Genomic DNA, 27,393 nt, shown 5'->3' on the forward strand with positions numbered 1-27,393 from the left:
TTACAACAATCACACATATTGCACATCTCTTTCTGATAATGGTCACATCCATTCCTGGTTGAATTTAGCAGGGTATTGTCTTATCCATTTCACAGTCATTACAGTAACATGATAAAAAGCAGGTATAGGCCACCATGGCCCCTCAAACCTGTTCTGCCATTCACTATGATCATGGCTGATCTGTGCTGGTCTTTGCTCTCCTAAATCAATTCCTATTAAAACTCAGTTCTTCAATTTTTTAAATATTTATCTACCTTCAACTTAAACATTTCTGGTGCATGAGCCTCTACTAACCAATGGGCAGAGAATTCCAGAGATTCATTACCCTCTTAGAGAAGACATTTCTGCACATCTCAGTTTTAAATGACCAGCTTGTTCCCTTGTAACCATTTCCATAAGACCACAAGGCATAGGAGCAGAAACAGGCCATTCAGCCCATTCAGGCTGTTCCATCATGGCTGATTTATTATCGCTCTCAAACCCATTCTCCTGCCTTCTTCTCGCCCAAACAGATTAAGGACCTATCAATCTTTGCTTTCAATATACCCAATGACTTGGCCTCCACATCTGTCGGTGGCAATGAATTCTGTAGGTTCACCATTCCATCTAGTCCTTTCTTATATTTCCTCTTATTAGACACTCTCCCACAAGGGAAAACATCTCAGTATTGATCCAGTAAAACTCCTTAGGATCTTAGATGTTTGAAAAATGTCACCTGTCATGCTTCTTAACTCCAAGGAATGCATATGCAAACTCTCTCAGGCTTTTCTTAATAGGACAATCCTCTCATCATAGGAGCAAGCCTGGTTGAGTCTTTTTGGACTGCTTGCAATGACAGGTTTTCCTTGTTGTCTTTCTTGTTCATCTCTCTCTTATAAGCAGACAGATCTAAATGCCAAGCACAGCATGGCATCTCAGCTTCATGCAACAAGGATCTTTCTGTTAAGAACCATAGCCGAGATAAGCACTAGGTATTTTTTCTACCACACAGAATTTTAATGATAAATAAGAAATGTATGTTTTCTGGTCTTATGTATCCTATTTGAGAAGGATTGAATAATTAATGAGCCTTGCTTGAGAAGGATGAATTCTTTATTTGTCTTTCTATCATTCTGCTTCACTGGAAGATATGCTATAAAATACATGGGACTGTGAAAACTGCAATGCACTTATAAATTTATTCAGTCTGCTTCAGAGGTGGCGGAGGACATTCCAATTTCTTTACAGGGGTAAATAAGTTCAAGGTATATCTTGCACTATTCCTTTAGGTGTGTTGGCACTGATCATTGCTGCAGATGCTGAACATCTTTCAGCAATGTGCAGATGATGCCCAAGTTTAAAAAAAAAACTACAGTGTAGCATGGGTAGTCCAGATTTTCCACTGAAAATAATTATAAACCACCTTGTATGCATTTTTGTTTTGCTTTCAAATAACACAGCAACTTCACAAGAAAGGAGAAATGCATGGTGAAATCTGGATATCAAACACTTCCTTCAGAAGAAGAATGACATTTGACATGATATAATGAAAGGAGACGTGTAGTCAGTGGTCTAGCATCTTCAGAAAAGGATACTTTGGCACACCTGGGTAAAATAAACAAGAGCAGAAAAAATGCATGCTCTAACTTTAACTTTCTCCAGCCTCAATGAATAGGACATTGATGGTCTCGTGATGGACTTACAAATTAATTAATGTCGATGTGTATCTGTCCTTATCTCCATTGTTTGAAGTGTTCTCACTTTTATCTATGACTTCTTTAATATAATTAGTGCAGAAAACCTTTTGCTCCTAGAGCCACACAAGTCCACAGCAATTCCTGCAGCAGTCTCACTGCTAAAGAGCTATGAGTTAGATCCTGACCTCAGCTGTTGTCTGTGTGCAGTTTGTATGTTCTGTCTTCATGAGTTCAATTCCCACCCACATCCCAAAGATGTACTTGCAGATTGGTTGGCTCCTGTAAGTTACCCATTGTGGATGAGTGCCAAATGAAAGAAAAGGACTTGAAAGGTATGTGAGAGAAAACATGTTGCAGAAGCAAAAACAAAATAAGGGGAGGGGATATTTGATTGCCCTCTTTGGAGTTAGCATGAACTTGATGAGCTGATATTTATGGTATGGTATTTATTGGCTAATGTGCAGATATACCTAAATTAAGTTTGTCATTTCTCTTGAACTTATTCTTCATTGTACCTTTCTCTTGAACTAGGCTTGTTGTGCATCATTCAGTCTGAGCCATCCATATTACTTGTGTTAAGTCAGGTTCCTGTGAGACTCTAGTATGATGTGCCTCAGAAATATATAAAGACTCAGGAACTTTAACTGATGACTGTTTCCAAATTTTGAATGAGGTTGGCAAAGCCAATATATGAATATCACTGGTGGATATCAACATACAGTATTTGTCTGATATGGGGAGGTTAGCTAGTATTTCAGAGGCTTGAAGTCCTAGGAATTTTAACATTTATATATGGCAATTTGGATATGGAGAGAATGTCAAAGCCTCTGCCATGAATTATTATCTAAATGATATATTGTATCTTTCAAATGTATCCTCACATTTACTTTATGGGGGGAAAAAGCACCAAGCTCAGAGAACTGAGACCAAATCTAAATAATTCAGTACATCATCAAAACAGATAAAATAAGCTCACAAAATAATTCAGCTAAGTGCACAACAAATTTGGAAAAGAATGATAATTTTTTAAAAATCTGTATTTTCTCTGTTACTATACTTTCTGTTGTTGATTCACTTGGGATTTAAGTTAGTTTCTCTATGCTAAATCAGGTGTGATGGCAGATTATTCTGTTACTCGAATTGGCAATATGACAATAAGTGCATTTATCCAGTGTAACAGCAGCTGGATTTCTACTTCATTATCTCTAACATTGTGCTGACCAATTTAAAAAGAATAGGTTAAAATAAAATACAGGCAATACTTTAACAAAGCATTTTGCCAGTGTGCCAAAAAATAACACATGAATGATAATGCATAGGAAAACATTCCATTCTAAAACATTAGAACATTTCTAATCTAATCTAATTGTTGATTTTCATAAAACAGATTAGATTAGATTAGATTAGATTATGGTCATACACACTGGGATGCAATGAAATTCCTTATTTGCAGAGTAAATAGTATATAAGGTAATAATATATACAAATATAACAATAAATACAGCGATACAAATAAAAAATAGAATGGCAAAACTTGTCATGCAGTCTGAAGTAGTGGAAAAAGAAATGTGAAATGACAATAAGAAAATAACCACAAGAGGTAGTGTTAAAGAAAAGAATGCAGCAGCACAACCAGGAAGAGCTTCCAGGTAGAGGACGTGACAAAGATGATTTGTTCAGAAGTCCGATTGCAATGGGGAAGAAGCTGTATTTAGTCTGGAGCTCTGAGCTTTCAAAACCCTGTACCATTTTCCCAGAAAGCAGAAGAGAGAAAAGGGAATGGCTAAGATGGCAGGCATCTTCATAATACTCTTAGCCTTCCTGAAGCACGAAAATAGACTGGTTGGAAGCAAATAGCGAGCCTGTGATCAGCTGGGCTGTGTCTAGACATTTACTGCAGACTCTTGTCCAGAGCAGAGAATTTGCCATGCCAAGCTGAAATGTAACCTATCAGAAGTTTGAAATATATCCTCATGGACACATCAAATCTTCTTAGACACTGAAAAAAGTACACACGCTGATACACTTTCTTCATTATTGCATCAGTGTGAAGAGACAAGGTGAGGTTACTAATGATATGGGTGCCAATTGTCACATACCTGTAATTGTTTAAAATGAACTATCAGCAATAGACCACACCTGGAGTCTGGTTTTGATGTTAAAACCACTATCTTTATTAGTATCTACTTAATATAGCAACTTAAACGAGAATAATCAAAAGTTAACAGTGTTATGAGTGTATATACATAGATAGATAGATAGATAAATAGATAGATATATCTATATCTATCTATCTCTCTCTCTCCCTCCCTCTCATTCTCTCTCTCCCTCTCTCTCTCTCTCTCTCTCTCTCTCTCTTTATATATATATATATATATATGTGTGTGTGTGTGTGTGTGTATGTGTGTGTGTGTATATATATATATATATATATATATATATATATATGTGTGTGTGTGTGTGTGTGTAAATGTAACTCCCAAACTATTGAGCTCAGGGGCGGGGGGCACCAGGCTTAAAATCTTGAGATGGTAAAGTATGAAAGCTCAGTTCATTCATGGATTAAAGGATGAGAGAGAGATATTTGTAATCCAAGGTGAATGTCGAGAGGAGGCGTCTATGTCGTATTCCACAGGTTCCATGGTGGTAAAACAGGATAACAATCGCCGTAGGTTTTATCCATTGTCGTTCCAAATCCACTTACGAATTATCACCAATAGTAGCTTTTCACAGGGGTACCATCTTCAAAGGGAACTATCACCCAGGCAAGGGTTAAAACATAGGTAGATTCAATCACACAACGTGATAGCCATTTATCGATGTGTTGGGTCAATGCTCAACCCACCCTTGTGGGCACTCGAAAGTTCCAATAAGTGATCCCTTAGTCACTGGACTTCCCTCCGTTGTCCGACTCCAACTGCGACTGACTGTGTGTGAGTGGGTGTCCTTGCTTAAATCAAAACAAGCTGCAGAGTCAACTAGTTCCGCCCATCTCTCTCACCCTTAGTAAAAATCAAACAGGAGCCGAGAAAGCTGGTGGCTGATGTCACTCAGGCACTCTGTCTTAAAATGACAGTCCACGGCAAGATAAACCTAGGGGTTCATTACACTTCCCCCAAGAAAGAAAATTTTGATCAAATAGCAAAATTTGAACTACAAACTATAGAATGTAAAACAATATATATGTGATTATCATGTAACACATTGTAGAAGAGTATACAAATACCAGTTTCTTTCTTGAACTTAGCTTAGCATCTGGACAGACAATCTGCAGTGATATTGTCTGTGCCTTTCACATGCTTTATTACCATGTCATATTCCTGAAAAATCAGACTCCAGTTCAACAACCTCCTGTTTTTGTCCTTTACCTTACTCAGAAACACTAACAGATTATGATCAGTATAAACCACAAGTGGTTTCTGCGCAGGACAAACATAGACATCAAAATGTTGTAAAGCCAAAATGAGTGACAACAACTCTTTCTTTATAGTGGAATAATTCCTTTGATGTTGATTAAATGTCCTTGAAAAGTAAGCTACAGAATGTTCAACATCATCATCATCTTTTTGTAATAACACTGCCCCGGCAGCTTTGTCACTGGCATCCACAACTATAGAAAATGGCTTTCCAAAATCAGGTGCTCTGAGCACAGGTTGATGACATAGAGTAGCTTTTAATCAATCAAATGCCTCCTGACAAGGATCCGTCCAAACAAACTTCTCACCCTTCCATAGGACATGAGTTAGGGGAAGAGCGATATCAGCAAAGGTCTTACAAAACTTACAGTAATATCCAACCATTCCCAAAAACCTTCTAAGAGCCTTCTTACCCATTCGAACAGGAACCTCAGCTATTGCTTGGACCTTTGCCTGAACAGGAGCCAGCTTGCCTTGACCTACTACATAGCCGAAATAGATCACAGTGGCATGGCCAAATTCACTCTTGGCTAAGTTGACTGTAAGGTTGGCCTTGGAAAGCCTATCAAACAGCTTTTCTACTGCCGAGATTTGTCCTACCCAAGTGTCACTCCTTATGACTAAGTCATCAATATGGGCATCTGTATTTTCTAATCCTCGAATTACAGAGTTAATCATTCTTTGGAAGGTTCCTGGAGCGTTTTTCATTCCAAATGGCAAAATGTTATATTCATACAATCCAGAAGGTGTCACAAACACAGAGATTTCTCTGCCTCTCTCCGTCAATGGAACACACTGATACCCTTTTAACAGATCAATCTTTGTAAGAAATTAGCTTTTTCAACCTTATCAATGCAATCATCCACCCTAGGGATGGGGTAAGCATCTGTCTTTGTTACTGCATTTACCTCCCTATAATCAGTACAAAATCTAACACTACCATCAGGTTTGGGCACATTAACACAGGATGAGGCCCAATCTGATGTTGATGGCCTGATGATACCATTTTTCAGCATCTATTCAATCGCCTGCTCAGCCAAAATGCTCTTTTCTACGTTCATGCAATAGGGATGCTGCTTAATTGGGTCAGCTTGACCAACATCTATGCCGTGCACAGCGAGCGAAGTTTGTTTGGGTACATTGGGAAACAAATCTTCAAACTTTAGAATTAATTCTTTCAGTTGTTGTTGTTGCTTTGGCTGCAAATGGACCAACTTGTTATCAATGTTTTCTAAAATAACTGAGTTTATAAACCTTACTGAGACTATGTTTAACTTGTTAAAATTCCCAAACGAGTCAGTTATCCCATTCTCAGGCCCACTAGTTTCACATGTTCCCACAACAACGCTCACAGATGACGTCTCTGGGTCAAAATAACGCTTTATCATATTTACATGTACAACCTGTGTGGGTTTTCTTTGATCAGGTGTTTTAATAACAAAATTCAAAGAATCAACTTTAGAGATTATTTCGTACGGCCCGCTAAACTTTGCTTGGACGGATTTGTCAACATTGGAAATAACACCAATACTTTGTCTCCCACATGATATGTCCCTTCTCAAGCTTGCTTATCATACCAAGATTTCACTCTGTTTTGAGAATTCTGTAGGTTTTATCTTGCGAGGCTTCAGACTTGGTGTAATTTATTTTTGAACTCCAAAACATAGCTTAACAAGCTAACATATACTTTTTCATCAGTCCACTGTTCCCTCAGCAAGGTCAAAGGTCTGCTCACTCTGTTACCAAATACGAGTTCAAATGGACTAAAGCGCAGCGATTTCTGCACTGATTCTCTTACGGCAAATAGGAGCAAATGTACCCCCTCATCCCACTCTTTTCCATTCTCACTACAGTATGGCTTAATCATTGTTTTGAGGGTAGAATGGAATCTTTTTAAAGCTCCTTGTGATTCTGGATGGTACGCAGACGACGTAATTTGTTTAGCTCCGAGTTCACAAACTACCTGCTGGAATAATCCTGATGTGAAATTACTGCCTTGATCCGATTGAATTTCTTTAGGCAAACTGAACAAAGTGAAAAAACTTGGTGAGAGCCTTCACCACAGTTTTCGCTTTAATATTTCTGAGAGGGATCACCTCTGGGAATCTGGGTATCTGCACATAATGGTTAACAGATACTGATGGCCAGCTGTTGTCTTTGGCAATGGGCCAACACCATCCAGTATAACTTTGGAAAAAGGTTCACCAAATGCAGATATAGGCCGAAGTAAGTCCACAGGGATGGCCTGATTAGGTTCACCCACAACTTGACAAGTGTGACAGGTTCTGCAAAAGGTCACAACATCTTTCCTCACATTAGGCCAGTAAAATTCTTTCCTAATCCTGTTTACAGTTTTATTCATCCCAAAGTGTCTACCTAAAGGCATACTGTGAGCCAACGTTAAAATTTCAGTCCTATAGACTTCCAGGAACTACAACTTGGTGAACAATTGCCCATTCCTCCATCACAGGTACAGTAGGTGGTCTCCATTTCCTCATCAATACTCCATCCTTGAGATAGTACCCTACTGGCACTTTTTTAATCTCATCATCTGAGAGAGCTGTTTCTTTTACAGCTTAAATCTCAGGACCTCGATTTTGTTCTGCTACAAACTCCTTCCTAGACAAAGATAAACCTTTCTCATCAGGCTTACTCCCTGTATCCCGTTGAAATAATGAAGGCAGAAAAGTCCCTGACAAGTCATCATCACCTAAATCCCAATTTTGGCTATCCTGGGCATCAGAATTATGTTGCACAGAATCATCTGCATTGGCAGACTTTTTAGTCATGCTTCGTGTTACTGCGCAGGCAGGATAAATATTAACATCCATGTGTGGGTCTTCAGTGACAGGATTATTTGTCATCTGCACTGCTGGATAAACTTCACCACCTGCTGTATCATTTCCTAACAACGAAGAAACACCCTTCGCCAGTAACTTGGGTTGGATCTCTATCTTGACAGGTCCCGAAAACAATCCAGACTTCAAAATTGCCTTATGCAGAGGTACAGAAACAATACCTTTCCCAATACCTTTAATAAGATTTACCTCATCAGTTTTAGTCTCAACACCAAACTTTAGAAAGGGTCTAATATAAGTGACTGAGAAGCCCCAGTGTCTTGAAGAATTTTCACTGGTACCGGGGTTGACCCTTCCTTTACTGATACAAACCCATCTGACGTAAAATGATCAAATCGCTTCGTAACTCGGTCAAACCCCTCAGTTCTTAACTGAGCCTCAACAGAACGTTCAGAACCTGGTAGGTTTTTAGGTGCTTCGGCATGCAGAACACAGGCATTTGGGACTGCCTTCTTTTCCCTTTCCCTTCTCTTCTTCAGAATGGAACAATTAGCCATCATGTGACCAGCTTTCTTACAATAGTAAAAAGTAAGACCAGAATATTTCTCCTTTAACTGCCTCCCTTCATCCTTACTTTGGTCACTAGTTCCCAATTTAATTTCTGGTTTACCTTGCGGGTTATCCCTGCTACTCTTTTGGAAGCTCTTATTCAGGGTAAACTTAGCCTTGTGGGTTAAAGCAAACTCATCTGCTAATCTAGCAGACACCTGTAAAGTGGCAGCATCCTTTTCATCTAAATTTGTCCCTTATATCATCAGGGACACACCTTTTGAATTCTTCAATCAAAACCAACTCTTTCAAGCTGTTAAAATCATCATTTACATTCTTAGATATGCTCCAATGATCAAAATACACAAACTTCTCATAAGCAAATTCCACATAAGTCTGGTTCATAGACTTCTTCAAATTTCTCAACTATTGTCTATAAGCTTCCAGAACCAACTCATAAACTTTAAGCTCACTGCCCGTTTCACAACATCATAATTAGCTGCATCTTCCAGTGATAGGGCCGAATAAGCTTGTTGGCCTTTACCCGTAAATACACTTTGTAACAAAAGAGGCCAACTTCTTTTCAGCCACTTTTGACTCGGAGCTACTTTTTCAAAATGCAGTAAGTATTTATCAATTTCTGCTTCATCAAATGGAGGTACCAATTTAACCTCCCGACTGGCACTAAACCCATCGTCAGGGTCTAGTACTAGACCACCTTGCTGCAATTTCTCTATCTTTTCCAGCTCAAACTGCCTCTGTTTTTCCACTTCCTCACCCTCGAGCTGTGATACTCATAACTCAAACTTGAACTGTTGCTGTCTTCGCCTATCCTTAGCATCCATCTTTAATTTTCCATCTGATACTGGAGCTCACACTCAGCAGCTTTACCCTCTGGAAACAATTCCAACTCTTCCGCTTGAAACACATTCTCGGTTACATAATACTCGGCTATTATCCTCTGCATCTGTGCCCTCTTCATTGTCGACTTCACCTTAAGGTTTAACTTCTTAGCAATTATCATCAACTCAACCTTCCTGGCATCATCTAATGCCTCAGAGGATGGCACCTCCAGAAATTTATCAACATTTATTGCTGCTGATTTTCCCTCACAAACAAATCAAAAGGGATTTCCCCAATCAAATCGGTATTTGATCAATCAATAAGCCCCCAAATTTGTTCATATCCCGGACGAGCCCCCAATTTTGTTAAGTACCCGTAACAGTTTAAAATGAACCAGCAGCAATAAACCACACCTGGAGTCTGGTTTTGATGTTAAAACCACTATCTTTATTAGTATCTACTTAATCTAGCAACTTAAATGAGAATATTCAAAAGTTAACAGTGTTATGAGTATACATATATGTAAATGTAACTCTGAAACTGCTGAGCTCGGGGGTGGGGTGGTGGTGGGAGGCAACAGGCTTAAAATCTTGACATGGTAAAGTTCAGTTCATCCATGGATTAAAGGATGTGAGAGAGATATTTGTAATCCAAGGTGAGTGTCAAGAGAAGGCATTTATGTCATATTCTACAGGTTCCACGGTGGTAAAACAGCACAACAATCACTGTAGGTTTTATCAGTTATCATTCCAAATCCATTTATGAATTATCACTATTAGTAGCTTATCACAGGGGTACTGTCTTCAAAGGGAACTATCACCAGGCAAGGGTTAACACATAGGTAGATTCAATCACACAACGTGATAGCCATTTGATGTGCTGGGTCGATGCTCAACCCACCCTGTGGGCATTCAAAAGTTCCAACCAGTGATTCCTTAGTCACTGGCCTCCCTCCATTGTCCGACTCCAACGGCGACTGACTGTGTGTGAGTGAGTGTCCTTGCTTAAATCAAAACAAGCTGCAGAGTCAAATAGTTCTGCCTCTCTCTCTCTCTTTCAGTAAGAATCAAACAGGAGACGAGAAAGCTGGTGGCAGATGTCACTCAGGCACTCTCTCTTAAAATGACAGTCCACGGCAAGATAAACCTAGGGGTTCATCACACAATAAACTTGAACCTTTTGACCATCGCCACAACAACTGCATTGATAAAAACAGGGTCATTTTTACCTTCCACACTTTCCACCTACACGCCTCCACACACACTTCTTCTGAAGGTGAACCATCTGCTCCTTCATCTTGCTGATGTTAAGGCTCAGGCCAATGTTCTGATGCCAAGGTTTATGATCAGATTTTTTCCTTAAAACCTATGTCTAACTGTTTCTTGAATGATTGAGCCTGACAGATAAAACAAGTGTATTGATATTGTGAAACTTTTTTTTTCAGAACTGAAATATGCTTGGATATTTAATCAGTTTCCAACTTTTGTGGAACAAGACAATCGTCGCTTTGTGTCTCAAAACACTGGTAACTTGTACATATCGAAAGTGGAGATTTCAGATGTTGGTGCTTATATCTGCGAGATAGAAAACACAGTAACCAACAAGAGGGTTCTGAGCCCCCCCACTCCTTTAGTACTTCGTACTGATGGTAAGTTTCTATTCAAGTCAAGAATGTAGACAGCCTTATGTAGAACCTGACTTGTCAGTCCAGTGTAAGACATTAGTGTTTGTCTTGATGACTCTCTTTTCATTAACAAAATAGACAAAAGCATGATTTATGAAACAATTGCAACCAAATGTTATCTTTTAAAATTTATGATAACTTCTCAATATTTTATGACTGGCTATTTGATTTCCCTTCTCTGCTGAAACAAAATAGAAATGGAAACTCAGTTTCCCACCTCACATGCTTCACATACTCAAGGCGAGAAAGAATAATGATAGCAGAGAAACTTAGATGACCAATGCACAGCCATCTGATATTTACTCACTGCCAGCTACACCGCTGGTGTTTAGGGCAGCAATGAAGGTCTTTCATGGTAGCCCTGAGCTGAACCCCCGAATCTGGAGGACCAGTGGACTACTCCCAGTCTGGCCTCTACCCTTTGACCTGTTTGGCATGGGTGACCCTGCCAAGAGCCAAAGCATAAGGCCTTGACTTCACCCAACATAGCACTATGGGTCAGTTAGGCACGCAAGCCTCCAAACACAATGACAAATTTGTGGTCCTCTTGGAGGAGCCATTTTTAGTACTGTAATTAATGTGGCCACTGGAAATGCAACCATGAAAAACATGATTTATTATCATATAGTTTAAATATTAGTTAAATACTGGAGTCCTCTTGCCTACTAGTGCTTGATTTTAGTCCAGTTGTAAATGCTACATGTGTGAGCAACATTCTAGCTTTAAAATATACCAGTCTTTGTGGCTGGGCTTGGGAATATGTGGTTGAGATCAGATGGGCTTAAATGTGCATCGTTGGTATAATTGGCACTGTGTTTTTTCTGTTGGGGAGAGGTTGAGTGGCAGTCTGTCATGTTCTGTTTCACTTTGGGAACTGGAATAGCACACTAGCTCTCTTACGGGTGAGAACACTAGGGCTGGGGAGGGGTCAAGAAAATTAGTGTGGCGTTTGGGTGTTTGGGGAGGGAATTGGAGAAGTGGGATTATTGCCAGGAGGATATTAGAGAAGACATCAGGTTCAAAAGAGGCTATATCGGTGAGGTTAGCATTATGGTTTGGGGGTGGAGATCATCTTCACGTATGCAGAAGGTGGTAAATTTAAATGGTGGGCTATTGATGCAAGTGGCCCAACACCCCTCCCCCCAGCCAACCTTGCTCAAGTTTTCCTGTAGTGCCTGAAAAACAGCATTACTCAGAAAATGATCATGTCAGGTGCCGGAAAAATAAATTGCATTGGGATTGCATTAATTATTCATAAGAAAGTTTATTGTTAGTATGAATTGACCTGAAAACCGTTGCCACTGTAGTTTGTTACAAAGTAAGTCCACTTCATTTCAAGATGTTGAAGAACATCATTGATCCAGATTCTTGGCATCAAGCTGATTTTTTAAATATATATCCTCTACTCATAATAGCTCATTTAAAATTGCCATTGCTTGATTTTGAAAAAGACACCTAAGCAAGACATTCATCTTCTTACATTCACTTAAGATAATAAAACAAATCTTTCAAATGAAATTCAGATTAATCTCATGTGATATACAAAGCCAGCATTTATTACTTACCCCTAAATGCCTTTGAGAAGATGGAGGTGATGAGCTGCTTGCTGGACTTCTAAATTTGAATAATAACATGCTCTTATGATTTAATATATCATTGAAGGTATACTGACAGCATTGGGTGATCTTCTCTGAAAATATTATAATTATATCTTGACAATGGATTAGATAAATACCGGACTAGTGAATACCTTTAGTAATGTCTTCACAAATGCATGAAATACATACAATACAAAAGATTTACTAGTTTGTTTGTAAAGATACATCTGTAAACGATTTGTAAATTTGAGCTATTAAAATATTGATATTGTATAAACATTACAGCCTATCTGTGACAGAATTAAATTGTTAAGTATCACACATATTTATATCACTCCGCTCTCTAATGGGGTGAAAGCATCAACACAACAAATACAAAGAGAACAGTATGATTAAAGCTGGACTGCAATGAATAATCCAATATGAAAAATGAAGATTGCATCTGATTTATTTAAACTACTTTTATTCCATAATGACATTTTTAGAAAATCATTTCATTTTGTTTTTTTTTATTTGCTTGAATAAAGTTAGACCATAAGACTATAAGACATAGGAGCAGAATTAGGCCATCTGGCTCATCAAGTCTGCTCCACCATTCAATCACGGCTGATCCTTTTTTTTAATCTCCTCTTGAACCCCATTTCCCAGCCTTCTCCCCATAACCTTTAATGCCATGTCCAGGCAAGAACCTATCAATCTCTGTCTTAAAAACACCCAACGACCTGGCCTCCACAGCTGCATGTGGCAACAAATTCCACAAATTCACCAACCTTTGGCTTAAGAAGTTTCTCTGCATCTCTGTTTTGAAAGGCCACTCCTCTATCCTAAGGCTGTGCTCTCTTGTCCTAGACTCTCCCACCATGAGTAACATCCTTTCCACACCTACTCTGTAATTTCCCTTTCTCCATTAAAATAATGCTCCACCAGCCTTTACTTTCTCCCTATCAAATATCAAGTTGAACGCAATCATATTGTGATCATTAGTTCCTAAGGGTTCTTTTACCTTAGGCTCCCTAATTACCTCCGGTTCATTACATAACACCCAATCCAGTATAGCTCATCCCCTAATAGGTTCAACGACAAACTGCTCTAAAAAAGATATTTCTTGGGCATTCAACAAACTCACTGTCTTGAGATCCATTATCAACCTAATATTCCCAATTGAGCTGCATGTTAAAATTTCCCATGACTACCATATTATTGCACTTTGACTTGCCTTTTCTATTTGCTTTAGTAACCTGTGGTCCACCTCCCAGCCACTCTTGGGAGGCCTGTATATAACTGCCATCAATTTTTTTATCTTTGCAGTTTCTTAACTCAACCCATGAGGATTCAACTTCTTCCAATCCTATGTCACATCTTTCTATTGATTTGATCCCATTCTTTACCAGTAGACCCACACCACCCCCGCTGCCTACATTCTTATCCCTCCAACATAACCTGTAACCATGAACATTCAGCTCCCAACCCAACCATCCTTCAGCCATGATTCAGTGATGGCCACAACATCATAACTGGCTATCTGTAATATTGCAACAAGATCATCCACCTTATTTCTTATATTACGCATATTTAAATACAACACCTTGAGTACCATATTTGCTACCCTTATTGATTTTGCATCCCTAATGATTTGATACTCACCCTGTTGGCTGTGTCTATGTCTCATCACATGCCTGCCCTTCTTGACAATCTGACTGCACGCTATCTTTACTTTTTTACCATCCATCCTATCCTGAGTCCCTTTACTCTGGTTCCCAGCCCCTGCTAAGTTAGTTTAAACCCTCCCCAACAGTTCTAACAAACCTGCCCATGAGAATATTGGTCCCACTCGGGTTCAGGTGCAACCTGTCACTTTTGAACAGGTCAGATGCATAACTCCCTGAAAGTGGCGTCATAGGTAGTCAGGGTTGTAAAGAAGGCTTTTGGCATCCTGGCATTCATAAATCAAAGTATTGAGTATAGGAGTTGGGATGTTATGGTACGGTTGTATAACACATTGGTGAGGCCAAATTTGGAGTATTGTGTGCAGTTCTGGTCACCTAACTATAGGAAGGATATCACTAAGATCAAAAGAGCATGGAGAAGATTTACTAGGATGTTGCCGGGTCTTCAGGAGTTGAGTTACAGGGAAAGATTGAACAGGTTAGGACTTTATTCCTTGGAGCATAGAAGAATGAGGGGGGATTTGATAGAGGTTTACAAAATTATGAGTGGTATAGACAGAGTAAATGCAAGTAGGCTCTTTTGACTTATATTAGGAGGGATAAATACGAGAGGACATGGCTTTAGGGTCAAAGGGGAAAGGTTTAGGGGAAACATTAGGGGGAACTTCTTCACTCAGAAAGTGGTGGGAGTGTGGAAGGAGCTGCCACCTGACATGATAAATGCAGGCTCACTCTTAAGCTTTAAGAATAAATACATGGATAGATACATGGATGGGAGAGGTCTGGAGGTTATGGACTGGGTGCAGATCAATGGGACCAGTGGAATAAAGTTTTGGCACAGACTAAAAGGGCCAAATGGCCTATTTCTGTTCTGTAGTGTTCTATGGTTCTAGGTCATACCTCCCCCAGAAGAGATCCCAATTTTCCGAGAACCTGAAGCCCTGCCCCCTGCACCAGCTTCTCGGCCACGCATTTATCTGCCAGATCATCCTATTTCTACCCTCACTGGTGCATAGCACAGACAGCAATCCAGAAATAATTATCCAGGAGGTCCTGCTTCTCAGCTTTCTGCCTAGCCCTCTAAATTCACTTTTCAAGACCTCTTTGCTTTTCCTTCCTATGTCATCGGTACCAATATGTACCAAGACATCTGGCTGCTCCCCCTCCCTCTCCAAAATATTGTGAATGCGATCTGAGACATCCCTGACCCTGGCACTTGCGAGGCAACATACCATCCGGGTGTCCCGTTCACGTCCATAGAATCTCCTGTCTCCCTCACTATCGAGTCCCCTATCACTACAGCTCCCTTCTTCTCTCTCTTTCCCTTCTGCACCACAGACCCATGGTCAGTGCCTGTATCCCGGCCGCAAAGCATTCTCCCAGGAGGTCATCCTCCACAAAAGTATCAAAAGCGGTATACTTGTTTTGAGGGGAATGGCCACAGGGGTGCTCTGCTCTAACTGCCTATTTCCATTTCTCCTGATAGTCACCCAGCTACTCACCTCTTGCAACTTCGGAGTGATTACTTCCTTGTAACTGTGATCAATTATATCCTCATTCTCCTATACAAGCTGAAGGTCATCCAGTTGCTGTTCCAGATCACTAACACGGTCTTCAAGGAGCTGCAGCCTGATGCCCTTCATGCAGATGCAGTTCCCTGGAGGACTCTGGGTCTCCCAGTTCTCCAGCATCTGGCACGAGGAGCACACCACAGCCATTTAAATGCTACAGTAGGGGAGGGGAGAAAAAAACACAACAAGGAAACCTTAACAGATGCTTTACACAGAGCCGACACCTCTTCCTAGCTGACATCTGTCACTTCTACTCTCGCCACTGGCCTACTCCCGACAATGGCCACAACGCTTATCCCCTCTGTACTTTTATTTAGTTGGTAGAGCTCTGTTGATGCCACTGATAGGCCACGTACAATGGACAAATGCCCTCGAACCTCGCTTTTTAAATAACTGCTGCCGACCTGTGAGAAATTCCTCTCGATAGAGCTCTGTTGACGTCACGGATAAGCCACATACAAGTTACTTGTATGGTTCTTTTCTCATTTTACAGAACATTCTGAGGAATATTAAAATTTGGTAATGATGGGCTGACTTCTTGGATTCTTGCTGTTCTTGTATTGAAGTTGTTCCATCATGATGCTAGGAAGGATATTTAAAGATAGAAGGTAGATACACAGTATGGGTTAGAGACAATTTTAAGAGCAGCGCTTGAAAAGAGATCAAAATTTCCAAGATGACTTTTTTTCAATCCAGGACAACTGTGCTCCCTGCATACTAAATTGCTGGGCATTAAGCATGAACTGAGGAAGACCCCAATGCACCTTTGCTATGCAAATTCTGCATTCATTACTCTGCAGAGACATGGTCCTAGTACTTTTAAGTTTTCTATTTATTTATTGTTTCAGCTCATTCATCACTCTGATTAACTGAGATACTGCATATGATACATTTCCATTGAAAGAGCACTCCACTTTTGAGATTTCAGAGTCACAATTGTAGAAAAGTACAGCACAGAAACAGGCCCTTTGGCCCACCTAGCCCATGCTGAAACATTTAAACTGCCTCTTCCTATTGACCCTGACCAGGACCATAGCCCTTCACACCCCTACCTATCAAAACTTCCCCTGAACTTTGCAATCAAGCTCACATGTACAACTTGCATTGACAGCTCAGTCCACACTCTCACAACCATCTTAGTGAAGAAGTTTTCCCTCAAATTTTCATTAAACTTTTCACCTTTCACCCTTAACCCATGACTTCTAGTAGTCCCAACCAACCTCGGTGGTAAAAGCCTGCTTGCGTTTAGCCTATCTATACCCCTCATAATTTTGTATACCTCTTTCAAATCTCCCTTCAGTCTCTATTCCAAGTCCTTTCTGTTCAATCTATTGTTATAACTCATGTCCTCCAGTCCCAGCAACATCCTTGCAAATTTTCTCTGTACTCTTTCAACCTTAATTACATCTTCCCTGCAGCTGGGTGACCAAAAATCCACAAAATACTCCAAATTAGACCTCACCAACATCTTATACAACGTCAATATAACATCCCATTAGGTACAGAGGAGATGTCAGGGGTAAGTTTTTTACGCAGAGTGCTGAGTGCGTGGAATGGCCTGCTGGCAACAGTGGTGGAGGTGGATACGATAGGGTCTTTTAAGAGACTCCTGGACAGGTACTTGGAGCTCAGAAAAATAGAGAGCTATGGGCAACCCTAGGTAATTTCTAAGGTAAGGACATGTTTGGCACGGCTTTGTGGGCCAAAGGGCCTGTATTGTGCTGTAGGTTTTCCATGTTTCTAAGTCTCTATCCCATCTCCAGTACTCTATACTTTGATTTATGAAGGCCAATGGGTCAAAGCTTTCTTTACGGCCATATCCACCTGTGGCACCAGTTTCAATGAATTATCGACCTGTATTCCCAGATCCCTATATTCTACAGCACTCCTCAGTGCACTAACATTCACTGTGTAACACATATCCTGGTTGATCCTACTGAAGTACAACACCTCTAACTTGTCTACAATAAATTCCATCTGCCATTTTTCAGCCCATTTTTCCAGCTGGTTCAGATCTCACTGCACACTCTGATCATCTTTCTTGCTGTCCACTACACCCCCAACCTGTGTGTCATCCACAGATTTGCTGATCCAGTTAACCACATTAGGATTCAGATTGTTAATAAGGGTGAAAAACAATAATGGACCCAGCATTGATCACTGCAGCAATCCACTAGTCACAGGCCTCCAGTCAGAGGGGAAACCATCTACTTAAACTGTCTGACTTCTCCAACAGAGTTGGTGTCTAATTCAATTTACTACCTCATTTTGAATGCTGAGCGATTGAACCTGCTTGATGAGCCTTCCATCCGCACCTTGTCAAATGTCTTACTAAGGTACATGAAGACAACATCTACTGCCTTGCCTTCATCAACTTTCCTAGTAACATCCTCAAAAAACTCCATAAGATTGGTTAGACATGACCTATCACCCCGGAAGCCATGCTGACCATCCCTAATCAGACCTGTCCTTCCAAATACTCATATCTGGCCGCTTAGAATGCTTTCCAATAACTTTCCTACTAATGATGTCAGACTCAATGGCCTATAATTTTCTGAATTATTTTTTGAGTTTTTCCTAAACAGTGGAACAATTGTAACTATCCTGCAATCCTCCAGTACCTCTCTTATCACTAAAGATGACTTAAATACCTCTACTAGAGCCCTTTCAATTTCCACACTTGCCTCACACAGGGTGTGAGGGAACACCTTGTCAGCCCCAGTGGATTTATCCAACCTAATTTGCCTCAATACTGATTCCTCCTCCTCCGTAATCTGTATAGGATCCATGAAGTTGAAGTTGCTTTGCCTCACTTCTATAGACTCTATGTCCATCTCCTGAATAAATACATGTGCAAAAAAATCCATTTAAGATCTCCCACATCTCTTTTAGCTCTACACATAGATTACCATTCTGATCTCACAGCGGACCAATTTTGTTTCTTGTAATCCTTTTGTTCTTATCATAACTGGAGAATCCTTTAGGATCTCTCCTTCACTTTATCTGCTAGGACAACCTCATTGCTTCTTTTAGCCTTCCTAATTTCTTTCATAAGTGTTCACTTGCATTTCTTATACTCCATGAGCACCTCATTTGTTCCTACCTGTCTATAGCTGCTATGCACCTCCTTTTATGTTCTTAACCACAGCATCAATATCTTTTGAAAACCAAGGTTCTCTAAACCTGGTATCTTTATCTTTTCTTCCAATAGGCACATACAAGCTTTGTACTCTCAGATATTCACTTTAGAAGGCCTCCCAAGTAGACCTTTGCCAGAAAACAGCCTGTCCCAATCCACACTTGCCAGATAATTTCTGATACCATCAAAATTTGCCTTTCTTCAATTTAGGACCTCAACCTGAGGACCAGACCTATCTTTTTCCATATTTGCTTTGAGGCATTGTGGACACTAGATGCAAAGTGTTCTCCTACACAAACTTCTGTCACCCACCCTGTCTCATTCAAGAATAGCAGATAAAGCATTGCACACTCTCTCAAAGAGACTTCTATGTACTGATTAAGGAAATTTTCCTAAACACATTTGACAAACTCTATCCCATCTCGTCCTTTTTCAGTATGGGAGTCCCAGTCAATATGTGGAAATCATCTAATATAACAACCTAATATTTCTTGCAGCAGTCTGTGATCTCTCTACAAATTTGTTCCTCTAAAGCCTGCAGACTATTGGTGTTCTGTAATACAGAACCCATTAATGTGGTCATACCATTCTTATTTCTTAGTTCCACCCATAACAGCACATTTACCCTGACTAGTAATACCACCCTTACCCCTTTAATTCCTCCTGCTGTCAAGTCTAGAACAATGGAACCCCAGAATATTAAACTGCTTGTACTGCCCCTCCTGCAACCAAGTCTCACTAGTGGCTACAATGTCATAATTCTATGTGTTGATCCATGCCTTGAGCTCATCTGCCTTCCCTACAATACTTCTGGCATTGAAATATATACAGCTCAGGACATCAGTTGTACCATGCTCAATTTTTTGATCCTGAAGGTTAGCATCATCTGTCTCCACAGCCTCTCCACCGTCAACCAGTCCACTCCCATGCATCACTAGCAAACTTTCCCGCTAGGATATCTATGCCACTCACCTGTTGAATATTCTGATGAGAAAGCGGTTCCCCTTAAAAGACACCAGTGTAGCCAATTCCCATATATTACATGGTTTATATATCCTGATGGCTGAAAATTCAATTAACGTTTTCATAAGTCTTACATCTCAAGAAAGATGGAGCAGATCATGTGCACCCTGAAGCAACAGCTTTTAGGATAATGAAAGATTATTGTTTTGAAGCTGCCAGTTTTTTTTCTCAAACCAATACCCTTCAGTAATGAGTGCAATCAGTGTGGCTTTGCTTTAAAACATGTGGCTAAATGAATAATATTCATAGTGGTTAGCATATCTGAAAATATGGAATGAAAAGGCAAAATGACTAAAATTACACGTGTGTATGAAGGATTCATTCATATAAAGAAAAAGCTTTGCTGTTACCACAGCAAATGTTGCTAAATGTTGCAAATGTTAATAAAAGTCTTTATTTGGAAGGTAGTGCAAGGAAACCAGTAGCTTCAACAAATTATTTTAAGATTGAACATTTCATTCTTCCAAGCCCATTTTCTGTCATTGCCATTGTTGAAAGTAATTGGTGCCCGAACTACATTTTTCATTATAACACTAATAGTCTGTAAGTGAAAGGCGAATCTGTTAACATTTTGTCATTTTATAATTCCTGTGTTCTAATGTGAATTTGTGATATGGAAATCATGATACAATTGGAGGGAATTGACCAGAAAGCCTGACAATAAAATTATAGAATGAGTGAAGCACTTGTTAAATTAACTATGGTTAAAAATAGGCTGCAATTATGCACTTACATTGATATTTAATTGAATGATACAATCTGCTTCACTTATCAGTCTGAGACTATTTCTATGATTATTAGAAGTATACTGCAAATTGAGGAGGTATCATCAAACAAAGATGATATTCCTGCTCATAACTAATTATGCATAAAATCTGCTGTACACACAAGGACAAACCTAACATTAGGAGTCGACGAGGATGATAACACCTTACTTATTTCTTAACAGGGGTAATGGGTGAATATGAACCGAAGATTGAAGTTCGCTTTGCAGAAGTAGTTTATGCTGCAAAAGGATCGACAGTGAAATTGGAATGCTTTGCTCTGGGAAAGTAAGTTTTTGGAAATTAATACACTAGAATTATGTAATGCTAGCATTTATCATCAATGGTTAGTTCAAATGGAAATTTTATCTTTGAAGCACAAAACTGTTTTAATAGACCATGTAACATTTGCAGAGGAATCAAAGGTTTTAGATGTTCCAGCTGTATATTGGCGCTTTCACTCTCCACTCAGAAGGCATGGATGAGTCAGTCACTCTGAAAGAAAAGACCTTTTGATTCCCAACCTCCACAATCATTCTCAATTTCAGCCATCAAGCGAGGCTACAATGGAGAGATGATGAAATTCATTGGTCACAAAATCCTCTTAGAAATCTGTATTTTGGGCCTAGATGGAATGCCTCCAGTAGTATTTGTGTGGTACAATATATCCCTTTTAATTCCATTCTTGATTGGTTTAGTACGTAAATTAAAAGGATGGTAGTGAAAAAGAAACAAGTATGCTGTAATACAGTGGATTCCTGTTAATTGGGTCATCTATTAATCAGAACAGCCACTTATTTGGGTCAACTCTTAAAAAACAAAATGTAATTGAGAAAATAGCCAGATTCCCTTGTTTATTTGGGATATTATGCCACCTAATTGGGACAGGGAGCTGTTGTGGAATAGTTTCTATCTAGTGTCAGTTGTGTGCATCTGTGTAGCTATTAGACACTACACCAGGCTTAAAGCGAACAGTTTTAAATAGCGTCAGTTGTATGTGTTTGTGTTCCAAAAGCAGTGATTTTTGACACCGATCATTGGTGAGAAATAAGCATGAAGATAGCTCACTGTAGCTTCAAGCATTTAGGTTTGGTGATGCCAGAAACAGCCAGGAGTGAAAATAAAATGATTTCACTACTTCAACAAGTTAGAAATTAGCAAGAATTTGGAGGTATCAGCAATGATCTTGAATGTTACAATGAAAATTAAGATTTGGAGGATGCAACCATCGAAAGCATTGTATGAAGGTAGTCCATTATTTGCTTTAGGTGTCTGCGCTGATTTTGTTCATTAAGTCAATCAAAAGAACACAGCGGCGTGCACTGGATGAATTCTCCATCAATAACTTTTACAAATGAATAGTTTTTACTCCTGTAGTAATATTGGTTGTATTCTAGTTTGTTCTGTATTTCATTTAAATGCCTAATTCATACATATTTAAATGATAGTTTGTCTTTTTTATACCATTTTTACCTATTTCCACGAAACTCCAGCTAACTGGGGCAGCTGTTTAATTGGGCAAAAATGTACTCGTACTAATGTGTCCCAATTAACTAAAATCCACTGTATTTCAAAGGAATGGCAGAGTAGTTGAGGAAAGGTAAGATCAGAGTTTTAAATCGTATTACAAAAGTAACTTCTTTAAATGCAAAAGTAGAAATCAAATCCATATGAAAGTTATTTGAGAAGAGTTGGCTGTGGTTGACTGGAATAATATATTGAAAGATATGATGATTAGTATAGATAAATGATTAGTATTTAAAGAAATAAGTGCAAGTGAAAATAACAACTTTACTGAAAGCATAATAACACAGAAGGAAAAGTAATTTATTCAAGGCTGATGAGAGAATTTATACATTATAGTTCCTAAAAGTAAGAGGCTTATAAAGCTGCCACAAATAGCAATGGTTCTGACAACTCACAACACTTTGAAACTCTACATGAAATCAATGAAGAAAAACCAGATGGAAAATAAAGGTCGACTAGTCAGAAACACAGAAACAGAACCTAATGTAGGGATGAATAAAGGGGAATGAATGAGAGCTTCTCAAGGACAGAGGTAGGAACATTTTTAATGGTGATTAAGGAAATGGCAGGGAATTAAGCAATCACCTGGCATTTGCAGTATCTTCATGGAAGAAGACACAGAAAACTTGCAACTTTTAAAGTTCAAGTTCAAGGTTCGAAGTACATTTATTATCAAAGTATGTATACATTATACAACCTTGAGATTCTTGAAGTCAAGAAATTATATCCCAGAACTTTGAAAGAGTTGGCTTAAAAGATAGTTTGATTGATTCTACTTATTCTGCAATTGTTCCATTTGATTACACAGAAATAAATATGATGGCACTATTTAATAAGGAAGGGAGAAAGGAAAGAGGGAAAGAGTGACTTATTAGCCTGGAATTAGCAAAAAGGGCATATTTTTCTGTGCTGTCTTTTTCTATGACTCTATGACTCTAAAAATTATCTATCTATTCCCATGCTTGGCTTTCTGTCTGATAGCCTATTCTCGACTCACGTTAGTATATTATCACAATTCCTGTGCTACATCCCTATTGGTCTTGTCCTGTGTTGGATGTTTTTGAAATTCTTTCAAAAATTTAAGAAGTCCACATTCACTGGTTTTCCATCATCAATGCTACGAGTCACATTCTCAAACAGCTCCAGCACATTCAGTGAGCATGACTTTCCATTCATAAATCCATATAGACTTGGCTGAAAATGATTTTTCTTTAACCATATTCTGTAAAGTATTCCACAATTCCACCATTTTCCCCGCTACTGGGCTTGGCCTAATAGATCAGTAGTTCAATTTTTCAATGGAACTTTCTTTATCAAATAGTGGCATCATATTTGCTGCTTTGGCTATGAACCTGTTGAGTAAATGGGTGAAAACACGTTAGATGAAATGTATTACAAAAATCAAAAGGTGTCTGCTTTGATTTACATAAGAAAAAAAAACTTATTCGGCACCTGTTGGCAGCTTGGGTGATCCTAATATTTAAAGGGACCTCTATGTTCTTGTTTACAAGTTACTGAAGCCTTACTGTAAATGATTCGCAGGATAAATTTAGTCATACACCATAGAAACACACCCTTTGACCTAAATTATCCATGCTGATTGAGGTACCCACACAAGCAATCGCATTTGAACGCATTGAGTCAATATACTGCTAATCCTTTCCTATAAATATATCTGTCCAACTCTCTTGTGAAAGTTGTTATTGTAACACCTCTACTACTTCCCATGGAAGCTTAATCCACATGAATATTGCCTTCTGCATGAAAACGTTGTTCCTTTAGTATCAACTTCTGCCTGAGCATAGACTCACTGCAATTTGCCTACCATTAAAACAGGTCTAAACTGAACACAATCTCACTGGCTTTCCACTTTGCTTTGGAATACCTAAGCAACAGAAATCTCTATGTCAGCTGCTGCTTATCAATAAAAGCTCATTCCTAATCAACAAGTTTCAAATCCTAGAGCCACTGTACCTCTAGAATTGCTTCCTTATTGCGAGACCACAGTCAGTGCAGATGGGTAATAATATCTCCTTCTCATTGACAATCATCATAGGTTGCATTCTTTTCCCACTGCTCAATTCTCTCTACACTCATGACAGTGTGGCTAGGCACAGCTCAAACACTATTTATAAATTTTCAGATGACACCACTCTTGGTAGAATCTGAAATGGTGACAAAGTGACCTGTAGGCGTGCAATAGATGGGCTGGTTGGGTCTTAAAACAACAACCTCACAATCGATGTTGGCAAGACCAAGGAATTGATTGTGAGCATCAGGACGGGGAAGTTGGGAGAACACACATCAGTTCTCATTGAGGGAGGAGCGGATGAAGGTGTGAGCAGCTTCAAGTTCATCGGTGTCAGCCTCTGATAAGATCTACTTTGGGTGCAGCATATTGATGCAATCATGTTGAAGACATGCTTGCAACTCTTCTTCATTAGAAGTTTGATGCCACCAAGACTCCTACAAATATCTATGGATATACGGTGAAGAGCAATATGACTGCTTGCAAAAACAGCTTAGAATGGCTGCAGACAGTAGCAGACTCAGCCAGTTCTATCATGTGCACAACCATTGAAGACATCTTCACGAGATGATGCCTCAAGAAAGTGGTATGCAGCATAAAATACTCTCACCATCCAGGATATGCCTCTTCTCACCATCCAGGATATGCCTTTTCATATCACAACCATCAGGGAGGAGGTACAGGAGTCTGAAAACTCACAGTCAAAGTTTTAGGAACAGCTCATTCTCCTCTACCATCAGATTTCTGCATGGTCCAGGAACCCATAAACACTACCTTATTTTTCCTCTTTCACACGATGTATTTATGCTCCCGAAGAGAATCCAATTGTGCAAAAATGTGTGGATTCATGAAGAAAGAGCACCTGGAATATTTCATGCAATTTTGATTCCCTTGTCTAAGGAAGGACATATCTGAAAACCCACCATGATTCCAGGAATGGCAACTTGCCATACAAAGAAAGAATGGGTAGATGTGGATAGTAATCTTTAGATTTTTGAAGAATAAGAATATTTCACAGAAAATTTCAAACTTATAAACTTCTTAAACAGGTTGGCAGTGTAGTGTTTGGAAGAATGCTTCCTGCTAATTGATGCGTGTGGGGAGGCCGGCAAGTCTGCAGACACATTTAAGAATTACAGGTAGGCCAGTTAGGACCGAGAGAAGGAGAAATATCTTCACTCAGAGGCTGGTGAACCTTTAGAATTCTCAACAATAGAGTGCTGTGGAGATTTATATATGGACATTAAATTTATATGATAGTGCTGGACTATGGTGCTGAGGTAAACCATAATTAATGTCAGAGCAGGCTCAAAGAGCCAGCAGCCTACTGCTGTTCCTACTTCTGATATCATGATTGATCACACCAAGTGGTTGAAGTAAGTGATGGGAGGGTGAGATGGAGATATTTACCATGAACATGCAGACAGAATTTAGGTAGTCAGAAAATGGGAATTGGCAAAGCTTATTTCTCGGGGTTGGAGTGAGGGAAGAATTAACATTTAAAGGGGAAAGTAGAGTAATGAGCAGAATTTGCTACAGCATTGTTTTTAAATAGCGTGGCAGGATGTGGAGCTAGGGACATGGTGGGAAGCATGTGGTGACCTGCTGTGAAAGATTTTTTTTTAAATGTGAGGAATTTAATCAATTGGGATCTCTCTCCTCATAACTTTAAGAAAATCATGTTACTGCAAAACTGCTTAAAGGCAGTTGGTCTCAGGACAGCATGGGCAAGTTCTATGATCCAAATGTGCTACTACAAAGAGAATGATGTCCTCTCCTGAATCTGTGATATTACATACTTCACCATGGGGATCAAGTCTCACCCCTATACTGCAATTCCGGAGGGAAGTGAAACAACCAGCAAGTGTTACAATTGCATTGCAGAAGGGAATTTATTTTTAATTATATTGCATCAAAAAACACATTATACAATTGAATTTTGAGGCATCGATCATAAAATTAATGACCAATTGTTAACCTTGTATAATATATTTCTGGCTGATATTAATGAAGAGTTTAGAAGAATCCTGTTTTCCTGATTCAAAAAAAAAACACTATTGTCTACTAATTGTCATTGATTACAAATTTGCATTTTACCCATTTCAGCCCAGTCCCAACAATCAGCTGGAGAAAAATTGGTGGTTCATTTCCAGACAAGATCAAAGCAAACAAAACTTATGGTGTACTTGAAATCCCAAACTTCCAGCAGAGGGATTCAGGCACATATGAATGCACAGCTGAAAATTCAAGAGGAAAGAACACAGCACAAGGACAGCTGGTTTTTTATGGTATGTTTCTTAACTTGCTTTCTTGTGGAAAGAAACATATTCTCAAGATACCCATGGGCTTAAGTATTACTGTAAAAAGGGCTGGTATAAGGGCAGGTATTTAGAGATTGAAAGTTCTATCTTATAGAATATACTTAAAATAAAATTACCAGCATATGCTTTGGATGAGAACAGCTTGTGATGTTATTGGGTGTGTGCATATCCTCTCAAATAGCCTCTTTAAAGTCTTACCATTAATGCTATAGCATTAATGGTAAGATTCTTGGCAGATAGCATTAATGGTAAGAGTCTTGGCAGTGTGGAGGATCAAAGGGATCTTGGGGTCTGAGTCCATAAGACACTCAAAGCTGCTAAGCAGGTTGACTCTGTGGTTAAGAAAGTATACGGTGCATTGGCCTTCATCAATTGTGGCATTGAGTTTAAGAGCTGAGAGGTAATGTTGCAGCTATATAGGACCCTGGTCAGACCCCACTTGGAGTACTGTGCTCAATTCACCTCACTACAGGAAGGACGTGGAAACCATAGAAAGGGTGCAGAGGAGATTTACAAAGATGTTGCCTGGATTGGGGAGCATGCCTTATGAGAATAGGTTGAGTGAACTCGGCCTTTTCTCCTTGGGGCGACGGAGGATGAGAGGTGACCTGATAGAGGTGTATAAGATAATGAGAGGCATTGATCACGTGGTTAGTCAAAGGCTTTTCCCAGGGCTGAATTGGCTATCACGAGAGGACACAGGTTTAAGGTGCTTGGAACTAGGTACAGAGGAGATGTCAGGGGTAAGTTTTTTTTATGCAGAGAGTGGTGAGTGCGTGGAATGGGCT

At 39.4% G+C, this 27,393-nt stretch overlaps 1 protein-coding gene across 4 annotated transcripts in view; it reads left to right on the forward strand.

Moving 5' to 3' along the window:
* Window positions 1–27,393, forward strand: part of LOC134356779 (contactin-4-like) — a 2,290,679-nt gene that overhangs the window by 1,688,668 nt on the left and 574,618 nt on the right. For all 4 annotated transcript variants that reach the window (XM_063067893.1, XM_063067892.1, XM_063067894.1 and 1 more), the window contains 3 exons: window positions 10,727–10,930; window positions 20,914–21,016; window positions 26,391–26,572. In XM_063067893.1, the coding sequence (XP_062923963.1) occupies window positions 10,727–10,930; window positions 20,914–21,016; window positions 26,391–26,572 (489 nt within the window). The remainder of the gene's footprint in view (window positions 1–10,726; window positions 10,931–20,913; window positions 21,017–26,390; window positions 26,573–27,393) is intronic.

Source organism: Mobula hypostoma, chromosome 15 (genome assembly GCF_963921235.1).
Source record: "Mobula hypostoma chromosome 15, sMobHyp1.1, whole genome shotgun sequence".
Taxonomy (NCBI): domain Eukaryota; kingdom Metazoa; phylum Chordata; class Chondrichthyes; order Myliobatiformes; family Myliobatidae; genus Mobula; species Mobula hypostoma.